This window comes from Centruroides vittatus, unplaced genomic scaffold, assembly GCF_030686945.1.
Source record: "Centruroides vittatus isolate TY-2023 unplaced genomic scaffold, ASM3068694v2 contig_299, whole genome shotgun sequence".
Taxonomy (NCBI): Eukaryota; Metazoa; Arthropoda; class Arachnida; order Scorpiones; family Buthidae; genus Centruroides; species Centruroides vittatus.
This window is the reverse complement of record NW_027121909.1, coordinates 1472186-1499136: the sequence shown is the minus strand read 5'-3', so window position 1 is coordinate 1499136 and position 26951 is coordinate 1472186. Positions and strand designations below refer to the sequence as shown.

At 31.1% G+C, this 26951-nt stretch overlaps 1 protein-coding gene across 1 annotated transcript in view; it reads right to left on the bottom strand.

The window, feature by feature from the left end:
- Positions 1–21721: 21721 nt before the first annotated feature.
- The window catches only part of LOC136972631 (DAZ-associated protein 2-like), a 78143-nt gene continuing 72913 nt past the window's right edge, over positions 21722–26951 (bottom strand). The window contains exon 5 of the mRNA XM_067267227.1: positions 21722–23549. Within this exon, the coding sequence (XP_067123328.1) occupies positions 23421–23549 (129 nt within the window). The 3' untranslated portion in view covers positions 21722–23420. The remainder of the gene's footprint in view (positions 23550–26951) is intronic.

Genomic DNA, 26951 nt, shown 5'->3' with positions numbered 1-26951 from the left:
GCATCCCAGGAAGACTTTCATATAAAGCTGGATTCTATTTAGGTGCTACTAGTGCAAAGAAAACCTGGAAAATTCCACGTGGCCAGTCCGTTGGCCATGCGCGAACCCACGACAGACTACCAGTGTTTATTGGTTTTATCCACTCGGTTACTGGAGGGTACTTATTGGGCTGCAATTGGAAAAACTTGTAGACCTATATATTCCCACTGTCGTCCAAATATCTGTCTGTCCTTCCTTAATCTTGAGAACAGAGTTAGACAGTTTAAAATCAAGACCAGATATTGGAAGCTTAAGAACAGCAGGAGGCCCAGATTAACTAAATATGAACTTTCGATTTGAAAGAAATCATGTTATTTCAATTCAAAAATCTTCTCCTGGATACAGTTAGATACATAACCGGCAAGACTCTATTGCTAACAGGAAAAGTATGATGTACAGGTGCAAAACACTACTACACTCCATGCAGGCAAGTGCTGTGTACTTGTTGCAGTAATGACGTATCTATTTCGCGCTATATCATTGTCACAGTAATTAAGTGAATATAATATATATATTTTTTAAATTATATCCTTTTTTGTATAAATTATATTTAGCTTATTATTCCGTTAAATTTTTTGCCAATAGATGGAGCTACATGTAAACCCAGAAAATCGAACATAGAAGAAGAAATTAGATTATTAGATCCCAGTAGAAATTAAATCGATACATAGAAATCCATCAATATTTTGGGATGGGATGTATGACATTATCTAATTTAGCGGTATATAAATGTAACTTCCAACTTTCGTAGTAATTAGTCGAACGGCCTAAGCGTGTATAGCGAACAAACAAACAAACAAACATCTTTGTTTATATGCATAGATTTTTGCATTATTTCAAAGTGAAATGCGCTTAACTTACGTATTACATGTAATTTTTTTACTTTATATAAATAGTAAAAAGCTTAATGTAATTTATGTAATACTCAACAGGAAAATTTTCAAAATAGTTGATCTTAGATACAAAAGTTAATATCAAAATAAAGATATTATTTTTTCACAGCTTGTAATTAATAACACGGATACAAATTGTGTCTTGACGTAATCTATGACGACAACATCAAATTTTTGACGTCAGTATCCTCTATTTACGTTTGAATAAATAGAGATTTTCCATATTAATACTAATCTTCGTATTTGATAATTTGTGGGAAAACCTCTTTTCGTTAACCTAAATGGAACTAGAAAAGGGAATTTTTATCTCATTTTAAACATGAATCATCTTTGTAAACAGAGCTATCTAATTTCATCTCATTGTTCAATGAAATAAACATTTTGTAAATATTTATTTTTAAAATGTTTATTTTTAAAACGTTATATTGAACGATATTAGTAACGGGCTATGGCCTATAGAATATTCCAGTTTATGTGAAATTTAGTAATTCTTATAATTCATTAATAATTATTTTTAATATCAGTTGTGATTAGAAAATTCAAACTAAAATGTAATGCGGGGGATAAAGTGTTTATAAGAAAATTTATTTCTGTAACGTTTTAATTTTAAGACTACGCGAAATTTTATTTAATAAAAAATTAATGAACGAAGAGAAATTTAAATAAAAGAATTAAATTTAAATGAAAAGTACAAAATAAGATATAAAGTAAATATAAACAGGAAATTAATTAATGAAACAAAAGTGTTGCAATTTAGCCATCTAGAAAATATAAAAATAAAAAAACAGAGCTGAAAAAACAGAGAAAATGATTTAATAACAAACTTGAAAAGTTAATTGAATACCAAACTTTTTAAACCAGAAAAATCAAACTTCAAATATAAAAATAGAATTAAACAGTAGTAAACCTAGATTGATATACGCTTCTGGAAATGAATAGAATATAATTTAATATAAAAAATAAAAAGGGAAAAATGACAATTATTTTATGATGTACGATCACTACAAAACTATTAAATATTCCAAGTCTATATAAGAATAATAAAAACCATCAAACGAGAAAAACCCCATTAAATATAACAGAAATAACAAGAATGCACTTACTACACGTGTAGGTCTCTTTAGTACTGTATTTTTCAATATACAGTATTTAAATGACGTTGTCATATAAAAATTTTAATTCTTACTAAATTATAATTTTGTAGTTTGTATTTGTGTTTGCGTGGCGAGTCTTATTGAAACTAAGATTGAACTCTAAAATAGCTCAATAATTTAATTTAGCTTTTAAATATTATTTTACATTTCTTTTTAACTTTATAGAAACATTTCTTTAATATTATAGGGGAAAAGGTAGAGGACTGTAGGGCATTTGCTACTAAATGCAAAGAATATCGGTTAAAAATTATAAAAAAATTACAATTTGATTAAAATCGATGTGTATTGTTTCGAAATGGGTCAAGGTAATGGTGTTTATATTCCGCAAAATAAACTAGGATAGAAAATTGATTAGCATGATTAAACCGTAACAGAAAATATTATTAAATTATTTATAGATAAATATTTATATAATATTATCATCAATAATTTTTGAATAAATAAGTATGAAACTATTTCGATTAATAAATCAAATGCTGTACACTCCTTACTTGATACTTTTTTTGGAGGAATTTTTTTACGTAATCCTAATTTGGCAGGAATGTTATTTTTCAGTAACAGAGAATTATTATTTATCATCATCAAGTTACATTATGGTTTTCTCGTGATGTCGTATCAGTTTATTAAATATTAAATATCATTTATGACCGTTAAGAACGTTCTCACGGCATACATATAAATTGTCACACTTAACGATTTAGTTTGCCGTAGATGAAAATATTCTAAAAAATTCTATTAGTTAGCAACAAAATAGTAATGAAAAAACATTTATTTATTTATTTATATATATATTTTTTAATCTAGGAATGTAAGCAACCCGATGATGCAGCGATAAGTTACACGTCTCATATAGACATCTAATGATGAACTTTGATCTTAGAGCCGTCTGCACTACGAAAGTAGATTGATAAAGTTCTAGATGCGAACTGCTTTCTAATCGTCGTTTTAGATAGAATTCGTCAACGTTTTCAACCTGAACGATAAAAATAGTTAATTATGCCTGTTATATTATTAATAAAATTTGATCGATAAGGAAAATATTATTATATAACGCTTAAAAAGTTTGTTGAACTAAACTAAAAGATAATGTAGTTCTAAGTGCGCATATTTATTTTTAGATTGTTTGTGAAAACAACTTTTCTTATTGCTGTTTATTAAAAAAAAAAAAAAAAAAAAAAACAATTTTATAATTTTTCAACGAGCATTTACGAAGCTTAGAATGTAAAGTTTTAACTATTTAACAATTTTAATTTATATATTTTTGAATAATTTCGTAAAAGAATAAGCAGCTGCTTATAAAATGCTATAAAAACTAGCCGTATTAAAATTACATTTATTAACATTTCCAAAATTATTCCCAAAGATATAATAGGGAAATATAAATAATTCTTTAAAATTAATCCAGTACAACAAATAATTCTCTTAAAACTTTTAAAATTTCAAAAATATTTAAGATTTTAAAATTGTAATAATTTTCCATTAACCTAGGAACTTTGAAACATTAAATATTTTAACATAGATTTTTAAAAAGGCTTATATTGAAATGTATTTTTTAAAACATTTATTAAATATTATGATAATCAAGAATGATGAAGATATTTCACAACAAATGATGAAAATATCGATGATTGAATCAGTTTTATCTTAGTTTTTTCGTTATTAACGCATATTAAAAAATAATCTTTATATTTTAAACAAAGGTCTTTATATTTTAAACAATCTTTTTTCAACAGCAATCAATTTTAAAAATTATCTTATTTTTTATCGATTAGAGTTAATAAATTTTGACAATTTGATGAGTTATATTTTTATAGCTTAATGTTTTTTTGTGATTCTATCCCGATGGCTAAATTTCTGTAGCAAAATTAATTTTATGACTAGGGTATCAAAGTGAATCCAATTTTAATCTTTCTTCGGCAATTTTCTTGGTAAAAATATTACACTTCTTTTTCTTAAATATTTTATTTTAGCAATTATTTTTCAACTAGATATAATAATTCGTTTAAAATCAATTTTTAAAACATCTTATCGAATCACCGTTGTAATATATTTTCTCTTATAACGTTCCTTGTTTAAAATAAAAATTTCATAGAAAACTAAGGGAGGCCTTGACCCCTTACTTGACTATTAGTAACGATTCATCTTTTTCCGGCTGTTTTTTTTTTTTCATTTTTTTACGATGGAAAGCGTTTTTGACGATTTTAAGCTAAATACTTTATAAGTATAGAATAGATATGATTACACTCAGAGACAGAAATAGAATATTGTCATAGGAACAATTTATATAAATACATACGGATGTTATTACTTGATTGGAATTTTTTATGTAGTTTTGATATTTGTGTATATTTATATAAACAAAGTTCTATACAACAAAAGTTCTATTCAAACAAAAAGTTATTTTTAAATAATAAATTCCAATTTTCATTTACTAGATTTAGCAAATTTATCGCTAATCTTCGCCGTATATTAATTTTTCTATATACAATACATTGGGAAGCTTTACAGTAAACATTTTCGATGTTTACTGTAAAGTCAGTGTTTAAGAATTAAAAAAATTATTCTATGATGATGCAACGTTAATCAGTGTTATATTACTGATTGGATAATACAGAGTAATTAAGCGATGGATTTTGGCATACAAATTTAAATTGCAATCACGTTTCAACAAAATTTTGAATGAAGCACTGAATGATTGCAATTAAGTTCAAAATCAGAAATTGGGACATTGTGAGGTAGTATTCTAATAAAAAAAAATTGATGAATACCCCAGTATTAGATAGGTAGTAGCTACTCTGGAAAATAATTGAACAATTCCTATTAAATTAATTTTATTGAACATTTTTTATCTGTTATTATGTTGCGTATCTCAACGAAGTTATTACTAGAAATCCCTGTTTCTCCATTGTAGACCTGGCCTAATACAGGATGGGCATTAAATATAAAGATCCTCTTAGTGTCCACAGGACAAAAAGAGCACAAAAAGCTAGTCTATGGCCAAACGTAACTATTGATTGATCCATTGTCAATGATTGTACGAAACCATCGATAATTTCGAAGCCTTCGCAAACCATTACATAGGATCACAGAACACAACGCATACGATAAAGATTATTAAAGGCGTGCACGTGAGATTGTGAGCGATGAGGATTCGGCGGAAAAATACACGACTCCCGACTCCCATAAAACGATTTGACTCTTCGAATCCTGACCCCTACTCCGACTCTCCATCCCTGATTGTGAGGACAGTTGGCGCATGTATGCACCAGAATAAATAGAGTATTCGCACTCGTTGTCGCTGCCTTTGATGTCGTGCAAACAGTAGGCGGAACCTAGTTGGTCCGCCATGTTTAAACGAAGCAATTAGAATCAACACAGTAAATACACTTAATAAACGAGTCTTTTTCACTCTATTTTCTTCGTATAATATTTTATTTAATTATATTAAAAGTTAAACATGTTTAAAATCAACATTGCTGATTTTTTGGTACAATTGAAACCGTGTTGTTATTTATATTTGGTATACTGGCACAATGAAGTGGCGCTTTATCAACACTGGGCGAGTTTTCCATCTTTATTTAGTTAGTACGTTATTTTACATGTGCGTTTCGGGCCTTCGCCCCTCTTCAGCTAACTAAACATAAAAAAGGAAGGCATAAAGCAACATAAGAAATTACAATTTTAACTATAAACCGAACATAAAATTATTTTGCGACTGGTAAAACATACCTCGGTTTAAAACACACACCTGCGAACAACATTTAACGGATTGGCATGAGACAAAAAAAGGTGCATAACAATTATTACGGTATCTATAAATACAGTCCTCGTACGACAGTCATAGCAGAACAGTTGTTTTCCTTTAATTTTAAAAAATTATTGAACGACTTTATACAGACATTAAAACATCATTTAAGATACATCAACGTATGCTCTTAATACTAGAATTAACACTGTTATTTAGAATTAACACATCACAAACAAAAGGAACATAAAGTTAAAGGAAAACAACCGTTCTGCTATGACTGTCGTACGAGGACTGTATTTATAGATACCGTAATAATTGTTATGCACCTTTTTTTGTCTCATGCCAATCCGTTAAATGTTGTTCGCAGGTGTGTGTTTTAAACCGAGGTATGTTTTACCAGTCGCAAAATAATTTTATGTTCGGTTTATAGTTAAAATTGTAATTTCTTATGTTGCTTTATGCCTTCCTTTTTTATGTTTAGTTAGCTGAAGAGGGGCGAAGACCCGAAACGCACATGTAAAATAACGTACTAACTAAATAAAGATGGAAAACTCGCCCAGTGTTGATAAAGCGCCACTTCATTGTGCCAGTATACCATATTGCTGATTTTCTTTGAACAATTAATGTTTTACTTAGATTCACACAAAAGTTATTAAATTTTCTTTTCTTAATGTTTTTATCAAAAAGCTTAAATATACACATATAATGTTCATAAAATGTAAGCATGATATGCATGTTTTCCTAATAAATATTTACAATTTCATGTTCTAAATTATTACATTATATTTTTAGACAACGAAGAGAAGAGATTCAATTCAACGTATAAAATATAGTGATGTAACGAATAGTATATTCGGCGTCAGCCGAATACCGAATATTCGGCTAGGAGCGTGGCCAAATGGCCGAATATTCAGCCAAACTATTCGGCTTGATTAACGCACGTACGAAAATTGGCGCGCAAACCGCATTATGGCAAGGATCGCGCACCCTGCTCTCTAATGGCCCGCTGTCACTACGATTTTTTCTTCCAGTAGTTCTAAATTATTTAAATTAATTAATTAAATTATAATTATTAAAGTTAATATGAGATGGAGCCTAACGTCTACCTCTAGTGCCAAATTGGTTTATAATTTATGCAATAGCCGTAAATAGCCCGATATGATTCGGCAGTTGTTGGTATTTAGATTATTTAGATGTAAGTTATAACTATAAGTTATTTTATTTGCAATCGATCTTTTTAACTCTTTAATTAAACACTAAAATTTTGTTTTTACTACGTATTTGTAGACTGAATAGTACCCTAAAGCCCTGGTCACACTATGCGATTTCCAGCCGCGCAGGCGACCACAACTGCAACAAGCGTGAGTCGCGCTCGTCTTCTCGTGGTCACACATTATTCGGTGACGTTGCAACTCGGAACACGTGACCCTATAATAAACCAATAAAATTACAGTAGCTTGTTTTTGTGTACTTTCGTGTGTTCACCGACATTTTACGTTCTACTTCAGAGTATTTACGGAATTTTAGCTACTTTTCTTATTAAAATAGCACGCAGTTCCTTTTCTGGAATGAATAAAAGAAAAAAGGCGATAATTTTGTTAGAGCTGGCGAGAATATACGAAGAGAAAAATAAGAGAAAACGTTCATGCTGGGTTAAAACTTGGCGAAATGAAAATAAACGGGCTAAACAATCTCGCTTTCACCAGCTGATGAATGAATTAAGGCTTTCGGATGCCGAAGGTTATAGGGGATATATCCGTATGAATACCAATACTTATATATAATTTAGGCAAAACGTTTCGTAGTTTGACATATCAATTTAGAGTGGCCCATAATTCAATATCAGTCATTATCCCAGAAGTTTTGAATGCTATTTATCATTCTTATAAAAGTGAATATTTGAGGGTAAGTGTTGTTTAGAGGAAAGCTTGAATGATTTAATTCATTTATAATCGATATATTTTTTTCTTTTATATCAGCATTTATTTTATTCAATTGTATATTATTAAAAGTAATCAAACTTTTAAAAATAAATCTAACAATAACTTTTATAAATTCAGATTTGATTTATATCAAATATAGCATTTAAATGTACTGAAACTCAGTTAATACAAATGTTATAATCAAGATATGTTGACAAATATACAACACAAAGTATGACATAGCACAAAAACGTTTTCTGATTGGATGCGCGTTTGCAACCGTCGTGAATAGAACAAACTTCTTGTTTCTAGCTGTGGTTGCAGTCGCGCGGGTTTTCGAGGGGGGATTACTAGTTAACGGGAACAGCCATCGCGGTTGCAGTCGCCCGCGCGGCTGGAAATCGCATAGTGTGACCAGGGCTTAAGGATATACTTTAATGGGGACATATGGTCTAGTTTCTCCCAGTTGTGGAACAGTTCAAATATATTATTGAGGGTTTCTATTTGTGAAGTTTTGTGTTATTTTGTTGCTATTGTTTTTGTCAATATTTTTAAAATTAACATGATTTCAAATGTTATCTTTTGCATATAATGAGAAATGCTCATTCGTTGCTTTATATATAAAATAAATTATATATTAGTTACTCATCTTCTAGAAATAGATAAATAATTCTTTCATTAAACGATAGATTTCAATAAAACGTTTCATAAATCATTTTAAAATATCGTAAAAAATATTAAAATATATGCGAATACGAATATGACATAATTAACTAAACAATAACATCAATGCCCGATACATTCTAACCTACACACCATCAATGCCATAAAATATCGGGCTAGATAAAGGCTATAATATTATTTAATTACGAAATAATTTAATACTAGAGTTAGATGCTATTTCTTATTAACTTTAATAATTATAGTTTAATCTTCTTCTTCCTCAGCTTTTCCCACTCTATGTAGGGTCGCTGTTTCTGATGAGTCGCCTCCACTGCTCCCTGTCTTGGGCTGCCTCCACATTCAGATGCTTCCCTCTCAAGTCCTCCGCCACAAAATCCATCCACCGTCTCCGCGGTCGTCCCCGCCTCCTCCTCCCCCTCACTGACATCTGCATAACCCTTCTTCCCACATACTCTTCTTCTCTTCGTACCACATGACCAAACCACTTCAACCTTGCCTCCTGTATCTTTGCTTCTATGTTCGTTACTTTCACAGTCCCCCTCACGCATTCATTTCGAATGTGATCCCTTCTCGTAACCCCACACATCCAGCGGAGCATCCTCATCTCCGCCACCTCCATCCTTTTGACATGGGTTTTCCTCAAGCTCACAGTCTCAATAGCATACAGCATAGCTGGTCTCACCACCACCCGATAAACTTTCCCTTTCAACCTAAGCGGCACCCTCTTATCACATAACACACCTGACATATCCCTCCAATTCCTCCAGCCAGCCTGAATCCTGCCTGTCACCTCCTTATCCACACCTCCATCCTCCGCCACAGTTGACCCCAGGTACTTAAAGGTTTAATAATTATAGTTTAATGTTCAGCATTAATGAAAGTTACCAAAATGATTAATTTACTGTGTTTTCGTTATTTCTTACTCCTGTTTTTAGGTATTCGGTATTCGGCCGAATAGTAATTTAAATATTCGGTAATACAGGGTAGTAACCGAATATTCGTTACATCACTAATAAAATACCTTTATTTATTATTATTAAAACCTATCGAAAAATTTGTAAATTTATTTAAATTCTATCGTTATAGATATATACACGTATTTTATTTATACAAATTTCATTATAAATAATTTATGACAATTCATTTATACAGTAGAGAGTCGTTTATCCGAATCCCGGTTATCCGAACGCTTTCCAGTCGCACTGTGTCGTGCTGAATCGAACGTTTTTGATACTAGATTTACTTCTAAAGTATAATTTTTATGTTTTTATATTCTTCAATATATTTATTTTGTTTGTACAAAATAAAGAAATAATTTTTAACGATACAATAGCCTCGATTATTATTATAAAAATTTTCGTTAGGCTTAAAATCGACGAAAATTCAACACGAAGCGACACGCAACGGAGAAAAATTTGAACATCAGACAGGTTAATATATTTTTTCGTACATAATCAGTTATCCGAACAACCCCAGTCCCCAATTGATTCGGATTTACGACTCTACTGTATTTACGTTTTTTTAAAAAAATTATGTTTATTTTTTTGTTTTTATCCTATTAAAAAACTTTAAGTAATAATAAATTCTGAGACTAATGAAATATTTTAAAATAAAATATTAACGCATACAGGACATTGGCATCACAAAATGTTTCATATATCTACATATTATAGACTTTACTATTCCTTTAAGAGTATACAAGCAGATGAGCCCAGCATTGCTCGGGAAAAAAATAAAAACAGCAAAGATTAAGATTATTAGATTAATTCGTACTTCTAACCATTTTATTATATATTATAGTATTTGATTTATATTTACAAAGGCCATCTTACGTAAGAGTTTATCACACCAAGTGCCCAATTTGACACATTTTAAAAATTCGTTAAATTGTGTGCAATAGAGAAATAAATAATTTTTAAAATGTGTTAGATTGGTCTCGCAATGTAATAAACCCTTAAGTAAGATAACCTTCGTAGTTATATAAATCAAAAACTATAATATAACAAACATTAAAACAAAAACCATATAAATTTGGTTATTTCGGCATACTAATGTCACATTTATCGCAATACTCGGTTTGTACGAAATGGCACAATTTCATTCGTCAAAAAGACAGGAATTGAAAATATGACATCATAAAATCTTTAAGATATCGTATTTTATCTTAACGTTAACTCTAAGAAACTGTACCATTCATAGCCGAATATCAAACGGAAATCTGCCAACGAATCACATTTTGGAAAAAAAAAAACGGGCAAAATATTTAAGCTCGACATCCTCGAAAACTACTTAAATCATATTTTGTGCTCGCCGGTAACTTTGTTTTATGTAATTTTATTTATCCGAATGCCATCATACCGCCGGTCCGATAGAAAGAAGGTATTTACGGAAAACGGTCGAAGAAATTCGACCAAAAATAGTCGTTGACCACTTCCTGGAAGTGAGATTGCTCAACGACTATGAATTAATACCGGTTTATTATTAATATTTGAAAAGTGATCCGTGTTGGATAAATTGTGATGGCTCACATGTGATGGAAATTGCTAAACTCCGAAAGACTTCATATAAGACTTGTTTAAATAAAAAATCCTGTAAAAATGCTAGAATAATTATTTAAATTTTGGCAACATATTTTATAAACTACGTGAAAAATATGTTCTCGTAAATATTGTGTTTATAGAAAAAATTATCGAGCTGCAATTTGAAAAAATTGTAAACTATAAATTCCCACTGTCGTCCGTCTGTCTCCGCCCTTCCTTAATCTCTAGAACGGAGTTAGATAGATGAAAATCAAGACCAGACTTGGAAATCGTAAGAGAAAGAGGACCAGATTAACTCACGTTATTTCAATTCAAAAATTTTTCCTCGAACGGAGTTAGATACATAACCGGCACGACTCTATTTCTAACAGGAAAAGTATGATGTACAGGAGCAAAACACTACTCCACGCAGGCAAGTGCTATGTGCTACCTGTCGCAATAATGGAGTAATGGCATATATCATGTCGCAGTAATTCAGTGAATATAATATATATTTTTTTAAAATTATATCCTTTTTCATGAGAATTATATATAATTAAATATTTTGTTAATTTTTTTCAGTAGATGGCGCTAATGTAAAGCCAGCAATTAAATGTAGAGAGAAGTTAACTGATATATAGAAATCCAATTGATATGTTGGGGTGATGTTTATCACATTATGTAAGTTAGAAGTATTTGAACGTATCTGCCGACTTTTGTAGCAATTGATCGAACGGCCTAGGAGTGTATAACGAACAAACACGTCCGACTCCAAGCAGAAACATAATGCGAATCGTCATGTGTGACGAATTTCGAACAAACATTAAAAGACGCGTCAACAATGTTCGAATTACGTAAAAATTAGAATAAAAAAATCAATTTTATTTTTTAAAATTAATTTATATATATAGAATATATTTTCTTTTTTTAAATTTTGCTTTAATCATTTTCTTGTGTTTGAAATTTGATAAATAAATTATCTTCTGTATTTACATGGTGCAGAATGTCCACCGTAGAGAGATAAAAGACGATCTTTTTAAATTCTACGTCTCGAGGCTTGACCATCTCCGAAAATTGCCCGAAATTCGTTTGAATAAGTCGATAAATATCTTTTTCGTCCATTTTCGGCCATGGCATGAAATAAATCGAATTCTTAGGATTTCGATTTATTTTGGCCTGTGGCCGCCAGCGCCAGAGATCCCGAACACTGCCTGGCAACACTTGCCAACGAGATGTTGGCTGGCAACTTGTAAAAAAAGAGGCGCGAAAGTTCGCGGGTTTTTGCCTGGATGTTGGCCGAGGATGTCGGTGACAGTTCTCACCTTTTTAATAAAGTTTTTGTTACTGTTCGTGTTTGTCTGCTTAGTTCTAAAGATCAGTAGGATCGAATGACAAAGGCCATTATTATTTCGCTTTTCGGAGAGATTCGTCGGTCGCTGTCAGAGTTGCACGTTTCGCATATTAATGCAACATAAAACTAAATAAAGTTAATATTAAAAAACCGAAAAACCTTTATAATACGGTCGAACGAAATTTAATTATAGACAAACGTCTTATGCAAACTGAAAGTCACAGACCGAAGTTGGACCGTATTTAGGTGTTACTAACGCGAAGAAAACCCGGAAAACTCCACGTGGCCGGCTTGTTGGCCATGCCCGAACCCACGACTAAGTAACTACCAGTGTTCGGTGGTTTTATCCACTTGGTTACTGAAGGGCATGTATTAGAATTAAGAAAATGCTGTATAAAAATAAAAAACCCCGAGTTGTTAGACGTGGAAAATTAAATACTGGTGGTATTGGTCATTCACAGACATGCGTGAAATCAAAATTGTTTAAGCTAGTAAAAGTAGCTTAAACAATTTTGATTCCACGCATGCAAGTGCTAAATGCTACCTGTCTCAGTAATGATATAGCGCGTCTATTTCGCTCTATATTATTGTCGCAGTAATTATATTTAGTTTATTATTTTGTTAACTTTCTTGCCAATAGATGGCGCTACGTGTAGCTCAGCAAAACAAATGTAGATAGAAATCAATTGATGTATAGACATGCAATCGATATTTTCGGCGGGATGAATCACATGATCTAAATTAGAGTATTTGGACGTAAATGTCGAGTTTTGTAGCAATTGGTCGAACGGCCTAGGAGTGTATAGAGAACAAACAAACTTCCTTTTTATATATAGATTGCCTAAAATTTTCCATATGATTTGACAGATAAATGCTGACTTGTTTTAGCTAATTTTTTCTTTTCGTATTTATAATCCATTTTTTTATTATATTTTAAAAAGTATTTCTGTAAGATGTCAATTTAAAAACTTAATAAAACTTTCTTTTATTCTTTGCAATTTAAAAATCACAACAGACATGAACAGCCTGTTACTGAAATTATAACATTTTGCTGAAGTATAAGCTAATTTTTATAAAAAAGAATACATAACTGTAGAGATTTACATCATCAAAAATATATCACAAATAACATTAACCAACATAATATAAAATATAAAGATTTATATGACTCTGAATACAAATATTAAATCTGGTTATAACGACAATAATCTAGTGTGTCAATTCATATGCTTCTGTGTCCTTACTGTATAGATTAGTATGCAAAATGTCTACAAGGACTTATTTTAATAAAAATAAGTCCTTGTAGACATTTTACATACTAACCTAGTGTCTCAATTGCGCTTTATGTGGTCGTGATCTATGTTATACCAGAGAAAATTATAGATTACTCACTTTCTAATAGCTAATGCTCATGACTGTATTCATTTTGTAACATACCAGAACAAGGGATATCTGGAATTTATTGTACAGTTAATTGTCTCGAATCGATCAGTTTTCTTCTCTGATATGTAGTTGTTATTATTTGTAATTATTTCTTTGATTGTTTTTTGAATAAATTACTGATAACTTAGTGATAAAGAAAATTATCAAAATGGCAGAAAAATATTGTTTAGCTGTTAGTTGCCATAAAGTAAAAAATTCACATAAAACTACAGTAGAGAGTCGAAAATCGGAATCAATTGGGGACTGGGGTTGTTCCGATTAGTCATTTGTTCCGATTACCCATTATGTACGAAAAAATACATTAACCTGTCCGATGTTCAAATTTTTCTCCATTGCGTGTCGCTTCGTGTTGAATTTTTCTCCGTTGCGTGTCGCTTCGCGTTGAATTTTTCTCCGTTGCGTGTCGCTTCGCGTTGAATTTTCGTCGATTTTAAGCCTAACGAAAATTTTTATAATAATAATCGAGGCTATCGTATTGTTAAAAATTATTTCTTTATTTTGTACAAACAAAATAAATATATTGAAGAATATAAAAACATGAAAATTATACTTTAGAAGTAAATCTAGTATCAAAAACGTTCGATTCAGCACGACAGTCCGACTGAAAATCGTTCCGATTACCGGCCATTCCGATTACCGGCGTTCCGATTAACGACTCTCTACTGTATTTCAATTTTCTTCGTGACGCAGAAAAGTAATTTTAATTATTCTCATCATTGCTATATTAAGTTAGTAAGTTGATAACTTAGAACAGAGATCGGCAAACTCTTTTGGGAAAGGGCCAGATCGTAAAAAAATCAGGTTCGGTGGGTCAGGTTGCAAACTCAAATAGGTATTTCTATTCATAAAGCAAAACAAAAAATAAAGTTATTTTTTATTATGAAATGATATTTTTACATACATTATATTTATACACATTATTGCTGATACTTAAAAACAGATAAAAATATTTTTAATAAATTTATTATAGAATGGTGAAAATTTGTACTAATGTGAAGAATGAAATTGTTTCTTCTGAGACAATATTTCATCATACTGGACTTCCAAGTAATTCCCATCATTCTTCCGGACCGGATTTGGCCCGCGGGCCGAAGTTTGCCGACCCCTGACTTAGAATATTAAACTGTCAAGAAGTGTTTAATAGACATGGCTATAGAAAACGATATTTTAAAATAGAATTAAATTTTTGGTTTATAAATAGAAGACTTAAAGTATCAATTTGATTACCAAGAATAAAATTTATAATAATATTTGTATTCAGAATAAAATAAATCTTTGTTTTTATACTATTTTATTAATATGTTATTTGTGATATATTTTTGACAATGAAAATCTCAGAATTTACAATTGCTTGAAGGCATTCTTTTTACATAAAAATTAGTTTATACTTCAGCAAGGTAACAGTTTATTTTAGTAATAGGCTGTTCATGTTTGTTGTGATTTTTAAATTTTAAATTGTAAAAAGAATAAAGGAAAGTTTTATTAAAGCTTTTAAATTGACATCTTACAGATATCTTCTTTTCTTTTCTTTCGAAGACACAATGTAGTGACGTAAACTTAAACACTGGGCGAATTTTTCATCCTCCCAGATAGATCTTACAGATATATTTTTAAATATTAGATTAAAAACTGGATTATAAATACCAAAAGAAATTTACTGAAAAAACAAGACAGCATTTCTGTCAAAAATTATGGTAAATTGTAGACAATATACACATAAAGGAATAGTAAGTTCCATAATATGTGGATATATGAAACATTTTGTCATGCCAGTGTCCTGTATGCCTTAAATTTTCTTTTAAAATATTGCATTAGACTCAGAATTTACTATTGCTTGAAGATTTTTAATAAGGTAAAAACAAATAAAAAAAATTAAACAAAAATTTTCGGTAAAAACTATTTGTAATGAAACTTGTATAAATAAAATTTGTATATATTAATAACGATGAAATTCAAATAAATTTACACATCTTTCGATTTTTTTCCATCATAATAAACAACATTTGCGTATATATTTATATACGTACTGTACATCATACTTTTCCTGATAACAGTCATGCCGGTCATCTATGTAATTCCGTTATAATGAAAAATTTTTGAATTTAAATCACATGACTTCCGTTATAGACTGGAAGTTCGTAAATACTTAGTCGGGGCTTCCTACCCTTAAGCTTTATATATACAATAGAGCATCGATTATCCGACCTCCGATTAACCGACCGCGTTCTAGTAAGCAAAGTCAAATGTCCGCTAGTGATGTGGCGCTACAATATTTGGTTATGTCTTGGCTACTTTAATATTATTTTTGTTAAATTTTTGCATGTTTTAGTTGGCAGCACTGGCTCGACCATGAAAGGGAGGCTAGTATTTAAACCAGCCCTATACTAATAATGTATTTTTCATACTTTTTGGTTATCCGAGTTTTCAGTTATCCGACCAACCCCAGTCCCCAATTAAGTCAGATAATCGATGCTCTACTGTGTGAGCCCGCAGGTTTTGAGGGCATAAATTCGAGAGTTAAAAGGGGGTTCATGACCTGCAAGTTCGATAGGAAATCGATCGGATGTTGATTACACATCCGATCAGAAAGAGAAAACATAAAACCAAGGCATCGCGATTAGATCAAAAAGAGAAAACAGAAGTCCCAGTCATCACGAGTCAGCCAATTAGTCATCGAACATTGAATAATAGACTGGCTCAATGCCAACAACGATTGTATAAAAACATGATCGACTCTGGAAAGGGGGCGATCATCCAGGAAGGTCTGAATCCAGTGTCTCCAGTCCCGGACATAAGACTGATTCCAGCTTCCATAGTCCAGGAGGTCGTCGCATACAGTCATCGGACCACCTATCAAGGTATATCGACTTGTAAACTCTCTCCCACTCGAGGTTAGGCACGTGACTAATTTATTGGTTAGATCGCGATTAGCGATAGGCAGTGGCGTAGCGTAGTGGGGGCGCGCCCGCCCCGGGCGGCACTTATAGGGGCGGCAAAATTTCACAATAAATAATAATATCTTGTAAAAATACCTAAATAAGGGGGCGGCGAAATTTTCCTCCGCCCCGGGCGGCTGACACTCACGCTACGCCACTGGCGATAGGGATATTTTATCCGCATTTTAGCAGTAATTATCTATATACCTTTATTTTATGTGTATTTTATTGTATGTTCTCTTTTGTTAGTTAATAAACCTTTATTGTTATTTGTCAAACCTGTCTCCTGTCAAAGTAAGGACGCCTGTCGACTTACTGACGCACTTCACCACTCACTTTTGCCCTCCTAGCCATCCAACGACAACGAGGTCGGGTTTTACCAACCCGTGCAGCGTAAGTGGTCAGCGAGGTTTTCCCCCTGACCCTCTGCTTATCTCACACCTGTATATATGGTCTCGACTTTCATCTATCTGATTCCGTTCTTGAAATTAAATAAAGGGCAGATAGACAAGTGGGATTTTATGGGTCTACAGTTATTTTAAATAAATAATAATAATAAAGTATACAAAAATATATAATACTTAATAATAAACCATAAAATACAAAAAATAATAATAAACGCTGGATTCGTTGATTATATAACAATAAATTACTGTGTAGTTTTGTTCCTGTCGTAATGTGTAAGAAATTTCCATGCTGCTGATAAGCTCGCCGAGACCTTACGGTTAATTACCTGTGTTCTTACAGTATTTTTGTATATAGCTATTTTTTCTAGTTTTTTTTTCAGTGTATTGATTCCTGGAGGTTTTAATGAGTTTTGCGGCTATGAAATGTAGCACATTATCCGGAAGCGTTGCCATTATAGCCAGCGTTGTGGGACATTTGCCTTTACGTACTGTACATCGTACGTAGTTTATGTATTAAATATTTTTGTATACAGTACTTTATTATTAAAATTTATTTGCGTTATTGCAATTGTATGTTATTGATCCATATTTGGAACACTGGTGAATTTAAATTTTAAAAACTATTCCATTATATGTTCGTTCCTGATAATGGCTGCACAGATGGCCGTAAACGTTAGAAAATTAAAAATTTTTGCTAAAAGACTGGAACTTTTTAAACTATAAATGACGAACAATTATTTTATTGTGACATCGTCATAATGCCGGGCTACAATTTTTAATTTATTTAATTTAACATATATGCTTTCCACCTCAAATTAGTAGTGTCTTACCCCTGTACATCATACTTTTCCGTTAGCAAGAGTCGTGCCGGTCATAATTAACTGCTGCTTTCAGGATTTGAATTGAAACAACGGGACTTCCGGTTTTCATCGGAAGTTCGTATATAGTTTATGGGGCCTCCTGCTTCCATATCTGGTCTCATCTTTCATCTAACGCCGTTCTCGAGATTTAAGGAAAGACCACGGTAGGAATTTATAGGTCTACAATTTTTTCAAATTGCAGCCCAATAATCTAATGATTTAAACTTTGTTGAATAGAGGGTTTATTGTCTGTGTCTAAAACAATGGATAGTGGAGTATGCAGCGGTGGGGGCACCTGAATAGTGACAATGGCGACGCCGCGCGGCGTTTGAGTGTAATTTTGGATTGCAGAGATAGGAGGTTGAAATTGGTTTCGACTTGTAGAGAACAACAGGATTTACGATATTATTTAGCAATAATAACCTATAAAGTAAAATTTACAAAGTTATAAGCCGATTAGTGTGCTGAGTCGAAGAAAATTTTTGTAACCTCGAATAAATTGCAAAGGAAATATGAATATTAGTGTAAGAAACGTGTATCATTGGAAAAACAATTTCAGGAGGAATCAGAAAAGCCCAAATTGATTAATGCTGAACGATGTAAATTGTATAGAGCAATGTATTTCAACCTTTTTCTCATAGCAGACAGAGTAATTATATGCGATTACGAATTATGCTTTGTTATTACGCTTATATGTGTTATGTATATTGTTATACATGTTACATATTTATTAAACTTATATACCGTACATAACAAAGTTCTTACAGTAACCCTAAATTACTATTTAAATGTCATCACAGTCAACTGCATCAACTTCAGTACCGTCAAATAACTGGCCGGATGGCCGAGCGGTCAAGGTGGCTGCCTACCGCTCTGGGGGACCCGGGATCGAATTCGAACGGGTCGAGCAATCCCCAGGAATTTTTCGGGGGGTGGTCCGTTCGGATATGTCGGGCCCCGTCCCTTACCACCCGGTCGCCCCATTGTGGGTCTGGCCGAACCCATAATGGGCCTACTAAGAGTCCCTCTTAGTGCCCACAGGGCGAAAAGTTAAAAAAAAAAAAGTACCGTCAAATATTTTCTGCTGATCGGCGGTTGAAAATCCATCGAGGTGCTTAACTTTTCCGGCTGTTAATAATTTTTTTTAAAATAAAATCTCTTAATATGATTAATAATAGTGTGAGACACAATCTGTTATAAAAATCTCATAAAATGGCAAACGCTTAATTTTGAGATAATTTTTTTAAACAAAAATTCGTATTTTAATAACGAGTAAAATCTTCATTAAGTCCGACTTTAATATTCAGAATGGGGTGAAGATTAAGAAATTTGGCATGATAGATTGCTAAATAATATCGTAAATCCTGTTGTTCTCTACAAGTCGAAACCAATTTCAACCTCCTATCTCTGCAATTTGGCCCTTACTTGTGTATAAGGGATATTCTATTAAATTTTGGTTGTGAAGAGGGGATGGAAATAGAGTGGTCACGTGTCATATCTCTCATGGGATCGAACTTATTTACTTATGTCAATATTTAAGAGATTCAAATACAGTTATTCTCTAGGAATTATCACATCCACACACCAAAACTACTAGCCAATAAACAACTTTATTCTACACAAATGTTTTTCGGAAATTACCTTTCCCTCCTCGGTGGGCTTTCTTTCAAAACAAGCCAAACGAAGCGCACACTTTTGATACTCTTACACAAATGACACTGATAAATTATAGATTTTACTTGTTAGCATTGTTTTTTTAACACTCATCTCTACCCTCAATCTTAGTTTTTATAAAATGGAAAGGTTTATTTTTATTATAAAAACATTTCATAACAGATGGCGTCACACAACTTTTTATTTCTTTATAATCTGAAACCGTGCTTCTAACTGTTGTTTCGAACACAATAGAGAGTTATAAATTAAGGCACAAATTGGGTTTCATCTTTTATTTAGTTGAGACATGCGAAATTACACGCCCGAAACGTGTATATTTTCGCACGTCTCAACTAAATAAAAGATGTTTTTATATTATTAATATAAATAAATAGAATTGAGATTTTATTTAGAAAACATCTTTAGACAGCCGGGAAAGTTACGCAGCTGTTCTTGTTGTTAGGATTGATGTCTTAAACGATTGCGGTTGTCTCCCTTATACGACCCCCTTTTTTGGACGATTAATGTCAGGAACACACAAGAAAAAAGTTACGATGCAGTACATGGAAATAAAATGAACCATCATCTATTAGAGGTGGCCAAATCTATTATGATAAGGGCCACATATCGCATTATCAGAAATAAGCGAGAACAGCATCCTTTATTGAAATGGTGTGTGTGTATATATATTGTTATATTATATTTAAGAAATCTTTTCTTACCTACGAAAACACAGTATTCAATTATGCAATCTAAAAAACTCAATTTTTTTAGGTGTTTATTTGTTAATTGTGAATAAACTTACAGGTTGGATTTAATTATATTCTGTAAAGTGTACTAATGATTTGCATCTATATATAGATCCAAATATGGATAAAAAACAGGATGCTAATAGGATATTTCACAAATTGCAAGTTGATCAATGAATTTGAGAAACATGTTCCTAAAATAAAATGTAAACATTTTTAAAGAATATTATTCTTTAAAAATATTTACATTTTACATTTAAAAAGTCATTGATCAACTTATATTTACATTTAAAAATTCATTGATCAACTTGCAATTTGTGAAATATTTTATGGCCATCATCTTGCACTTCTATCAACTCCATTTCTCCTATTGTTGTTTCATAAAGTAAATTTTTGTAAAATTTATCAAAAGAAATTGTGTAAGTATACAGGACTGGAGTAAGGTTCTAGAGGAGCTGCAGTTTGGCTACCTTGGATGTATTTTATGGCTTTTTTAAAATTTGTTACTTAATAAAAATTGATTCTTTTGAAAGTTTTCCCTTCTTAAATCTTAAAATGCAATTTCAAAATAGTGATGAGTCTTACAATCAAGTAATATGTTATTAAAACCATTTATTTTTTTCTTTTATCACAAACTGCATTGTATCAAAATTTCTCCAAAAAGTTCAAAGTTATTTATATATTCTGAAAGCTGTTCAAAATCTTTTCTGAAATATCCAGTGTTTGATGCAAATGAAAGTGTTTTAGTGATTTCTTTTTCTCAATGAAGCTAAAAAGATGTTTGCCAAATGTTCAAATTATATTTGAAGTTCATTAATTTACAATTACATTTAATTACATTACAATTTACATTTGCATGAAGATATTAATTTTATGAAATCAAATCTGTATGTGAAAATTTTCCCTTATAGTGATCCTTTAATTTTTTAAAAATATGAATTTTGTTTCTTTAAGTTTTTAGAATAATGAAGTCATTAAGGGAAATGCATTGCATAACATCAGCTAATCAAAATTGATATTTAATAATTTTATTAAAACTGTTATAAAGTAAACCCAGCCTAAAAATATTGTTCTTGTAAATCAGAATTGTTGTTTTATAAATCATGTACGTTAGTTATTAGAATTAAAATCTATATATCACGTAGAAACATGGTAGCATTACAGGATTATTTTTAAAATATAGACAAGTTCATCTGTCTTCACCAGATTCTTCCAAACATAAATTGAATTCTATTCACTAAGGTAAATAACCTGGTTTAAATGTATTTTTCTCAAGTGGATACTCAATAAGTATAATAAAATTTTGCTTTGTATATTCAGAATTATCAGACTAAAATGTTATTCATTATAGTAAAAACATAAGTAAACTGTTTTAAACACACTTTAATGTTTTTCTGTTAATTATAAATGGTTACATAACTGTCGAGGTACCACTTGAGATGGACCACAAATTTAAGCAGTGTCTGCCGACACACAACCCCATGTAAAACAAGACAATACTGTGATTACATATCAATACAGTGATAAGAGGAGAGTTTTGTGTTGTTTTTGATTTAATCAGGATTTTTGGCTTAAATATTTGTTTGGAAGTCTCAACTTTATTTATAAGCAAAGAACTGTAGATAAAGATGGCATCAGAACAATCCATAATTGACATTATTACTTTTAGTTAAATTTTAACTATTTTCTACAAATTTTCATTCAAAGAAGCATAATTTGTAGAACTTAAAATTTACAAATTAAATGTTCTGATCAAGATCAACTTTAGTTTTTTATTAAAAAATTTCTTTAAAATGATTATATATTTAAATTTTGACTATTTTAAAAAAGTTTTTAATTAATCTAACTGAGACTATTGAACTTTATCATATAACTGAAATGACAAATATACAGTATATCTGACAAGATTAGAGAAGCAGATTACTGAAAATCATTAAATTCTACATGAAATTTTAGTAAAAGTTCAATCCAGAAGGCAATTGTATGAATTATGACTAAATATAATTTAATCATTCAAATATGTTTAAGAGGAAGAATTTTAAAAACTTACGTTTTGGTTATTTAAATATATATAAATAACCAAAACATTCTTTGGTTCATACTAGTTTGTTTTATCAGTTCAACAACAACTTGATTGATTTTGAGAATTAATTCATATTAGACTAATACTAATGCACAAATAAACAATCTGATATAAGGGCGATAGCATATGTCAATTAGATCTAGACTGTTTTACAAACCATATTTTAAAAGCCAGTAACCATTTCAAAATTTTTTATGCAATTTTGTCTAGCAAATTTTAATTACATACAAAAAAAATCAAATTTTTAATTAATACTACAACTACTACTACTACTAGAATAAGTTCCATGAGATTTACAGTTCATTCATTTTTCATAATTTTCAAAAATGTTCCCTTCGCTTTCCTAGATATACTTTAAACGTTAAATATGAAATCTATTTAAATTAATAAGAAAAGCCTGTGTTAAGTGCAATTTCAAAAAGTTATATAACTAGAATTTTGTTTTGGTTGTCCAAAGCCATCTTCTGAAAACTCTCCTCATCTTCTAAAAGCATGTTTTCATTGTTTTATAACAGCAGTTTTCAGATTTAAAAAATAGATTTGATTTAACTGAATCTTTCACTATAATGCAATAATTTTCCCCAAAAAATTATGATTTGGTAATTTGATTCATTCATAATTGAGTAATTTGGAAAAACAAAATTTCTGTAACTAAACTTTACAATTTTATTGTATAGCTGTGGCTGTACTTCTTTTACATGGTAAATAAAAAAGGCTGTGAAGTATATATATAAACTCCAGCCTCTACATCAGAGTATACAGATTATCACCAGTTCTCACCACAATCATTGGGGGCACAATAAAGAAAAAATTTCAATTATTACTCATACTAGCTTCAGATATTTGTTCTTTTTAAAATAAAGGCATATGCACTAGAATGTGCTTCTGATTTCTTAACCTTGCTCCTCTGATTTATTTAAGAAAGGAATGAGCCCCCAGACTGAGGTTTGTTTAGTTGATAATTCTTTTAATTTTCATCCTACCAGAAGGTATATCCTCCACTGCTACCTCCAGTGAGAAAGCTGGATTTCTGCTGACCAAGGACTACTGAACTACCTTGCATCATTGCTAATTGAGCAGCATTTGGAGACATTCCAGGTGGTGGTGGCTATTAAATAAATTAAGATGAGAATAATTGCTTTATTAAATTATATAAAATTTTGATTAACAAATAAATCACTTATATTAACAATATTTGTTGTATTTTTAAAGTTTATATAAACATTATAATCAATAAGGTGTTACAGGCAAATATTGTATAACATCATTTAGATATATATTTTATTTTTAATATAAACTATATAAAATACAAATTCTATAATTATTAAATCATTTATAATCCACACAGAATAAAGATCAAAGCCAGTCTGTAGGTATCAAGTTATGTGCTCGCAGTAAAATATACTGAATGATGAGAATTAACATTACATTTTCTGCACAGCATTTGTCAAACATTTTGTCCATTGTTGTTCCTATTTTGATTTTTTTCATGATAAAATTGTCAGTGCTTTTTTCCTAAGCTAAGTATTTTATATACTCAAGTAGATTATGATATTCTTGTTGTTCTAATGTCTAAAAGTGTTGTCTAGAAACATCAAATCTAAATAGATAAATTCTATTTTGAAAATTGTTTTTTTGAATGTTTGGTGTTAAGTTCAATCTGTTTCCTTTTTGTTTGGTGTTGTAAAATATATATTTAAACTCAATTAAAAGTTTGAAAAGCCTCAAGAAAAATGTATGTTTCTTGAAATGAACAAAATACTGAAGACATGATCCTTCACTTTTGATGCAGTGCAAACAATGATCTTTTGGAAAATAGCAACTGACAGTGTGATTATGCTACTACCTTCAGTAGATATTTCTCATTGTTAATTTAAAGCTAATTGTAAAAGACAGACTACTAAAGTCAAACAAAGCAAATTGTCCTAAACATGTATTCGCACATTAGGGAAGCTAATCCAATGAAGCATAGAAGAAACTGTTGAAGAACCACAAAACTGACAGTATGTTGTCTTTTGCCATCTTTGCCACAAAGAACAATGGCATGAGGCAGATGGAAATCTTTGGATACCAGACAAGAAAAGGCCTCAAATCTGGAGCTGAGAGATGTGATGCCAAGTATGACAGTTTCACTTGCACTACAGTGTGAAGTATTGTACATAAGTATTTTATTCAGAAACAAGCCACCAATGTTAAAATACTGAATGATGTAAATGATGACTGGTTTGCCAATCATTTCCAAAATTACATTATAAAAAAGATTCAGCATTGACCAATAAATATGAAATTTTAGCTTGGAAGCATAGATATCTAACAAGGAGACCTTATGGTCTCGGAAATGCAGTTTGGGATGAGACTTCGCAGGTTTGTAGTATACCTCAAAGATGTCCGCCTAAAAAAATTTTAAAGCGCACTAGCCAGAAGATTCCGAAAAAAAGGGCTCTAAAGTTTTAAGCGCAGCTCATATATTGATCGATTTTAAGTTCTTCGCAGCACGGCGAAATGGCTGAGTCTGTAGCGAACCTTCTTGCCACGCGGGTGAGCTAGGTTCGCGCCTATCTTTGGCAAATTTTTTTTTTTTTCTGTTTTAAAAATTATAACAACTTTTAAATAAAGTTAATGACCTAAAAGTATTATTAATTAAATCATAAATAATTTTATTTTATTTATGAAATGACTGTTACAGCTAATTAAAATGTGAATTAAAGATATTTTATTTTTAAAAAGTTGAATAATTTCAAATGCATTTTTAATGGAGGTAAATTAAACCTTTAATTACCACTATAACAAATTTTCGGGTAGGGTTTTATTTATATAAAAATTTTTACAATATCGTCTTTATTTGTCAATTTTTTTATTTTACATACAATCACCAGAATGATAATTATGATAAAAACATTGAAAACAAAAACTATTTTGACATCTCGCACAATTTATGAAGAACGATTGTTTACACGAACAACCTTTCTTTAAAAGATCTGTTGGAAAACATACTTCGTTGACATTCATAAAAATTTCTCTTTCATCAGAAAGCCTGGAAGCATACCAGGCATACCGGATCATTTTATTAAAAATTGGCGATGACAGTTGATGATGCACTATTGATTGTATTTTTATACAGTCTTCACGGGAGTTTATTTCTCTATTATTCTCAATCAGATACGCGCAATTTTGTATACGTTTTATTAAATTTTTTACCTGTCTATAAAAATATACGTCGCAAGGTTGAGCAAGAGGAGTACATTTTGGTGGAATTACTTTAATTGTACAAGTCGGTGATTTTTCGTCATCCTGAAAGATTTCGTCATATAATTCAGGCTTTGTTTGGCCACCCCAAGAGTCAATAATTAATAAAAACTGTTCTTTTCCCACATAAGAGTTTAAACAACGGTTGAGAAAGTCAATATAATGTCGTGTCATTAGTTTCCCAGATTTCGAGGACGTTATTACGACATTTTTATATTTTTGTGCATATTCATCTACTGTTTTTTGAACTCAGGGACCAAAATTACCGGTTGCTTCTTGCAAACAAACAAATACTTGAGGTAGGACTTTTCCAGACAGAGTAACAGCATATTGAGCGGTATATGTATGAGTCAGTTTATTCATGTCGTGCCTTTTAACGAAAATAGTTTTGCTTCCTTTTTCACCCAGAGTCCTGTTGTACACCGACTGATACTGACATCCTGGAAAGAGAAAACAACCGAAATTGAAGTATTTTGTCAGAGAGTCGTAAAAATAGAGAGCAAAATAAGTTAGTAAATACTCTGCAAAAATTTACCTGTCTGGTCAGTGTTGATAACAAAATCTTTGTTGAAATTCGGTATCAATTTCAACGTCTGGGTTTCAACGTCAAAAATGTCTGCAAAAGCCAAGGTTTCTTCGATCGTCGCTGTTTCTTTTTTTGAGAGAAATTTTGTCACTTTTTGTTGACGAATTCCATGCTTCTTTTTGAATTTATGAACCCAGCTGTCAGAAGCTTTAAATTGAAAATCTGTAAATTGTCGTGCTGCTGCTAAAGCCCACTGTTGTAAATTCCGAGTTGTCACTTGTTGATAATTCTCTCGGGCTTCCAGAAAACGATCATGTGTCCAGGAATCGATTGTTGCGTACTTATCAAATTGATTTCCTCCTGTTTTTATTTCTTTTTCACATTGGGATAAATATTCCATCTTTTTTAACCGGCTGCATCCTTTTTTTTGCAATGTTCGTAAATTCCACGTGGGGTGAGCCTTTGCAATATTAACAACTTTAATTTTGTAATCCAAAGAAAGATGGTCTACCTCTCTTCTTTTTTTTTCTTCTGGTTCATATTCATCTGATGAGCTATGGTCTTCGACTTGTTCAAAAGGTTCCTCATCACGGTTTTCATTTTCATGAACAAGTTCTTCATCAGTCACAAGTATTTTTTCAGCCAGCATGTCCATAGTACGTTCGTAAATTTCTTCACCCATCAACATTGCTTCACGAGAAATTGAAGTTGAAGATTCTGATGTAGTCAAATTATTTT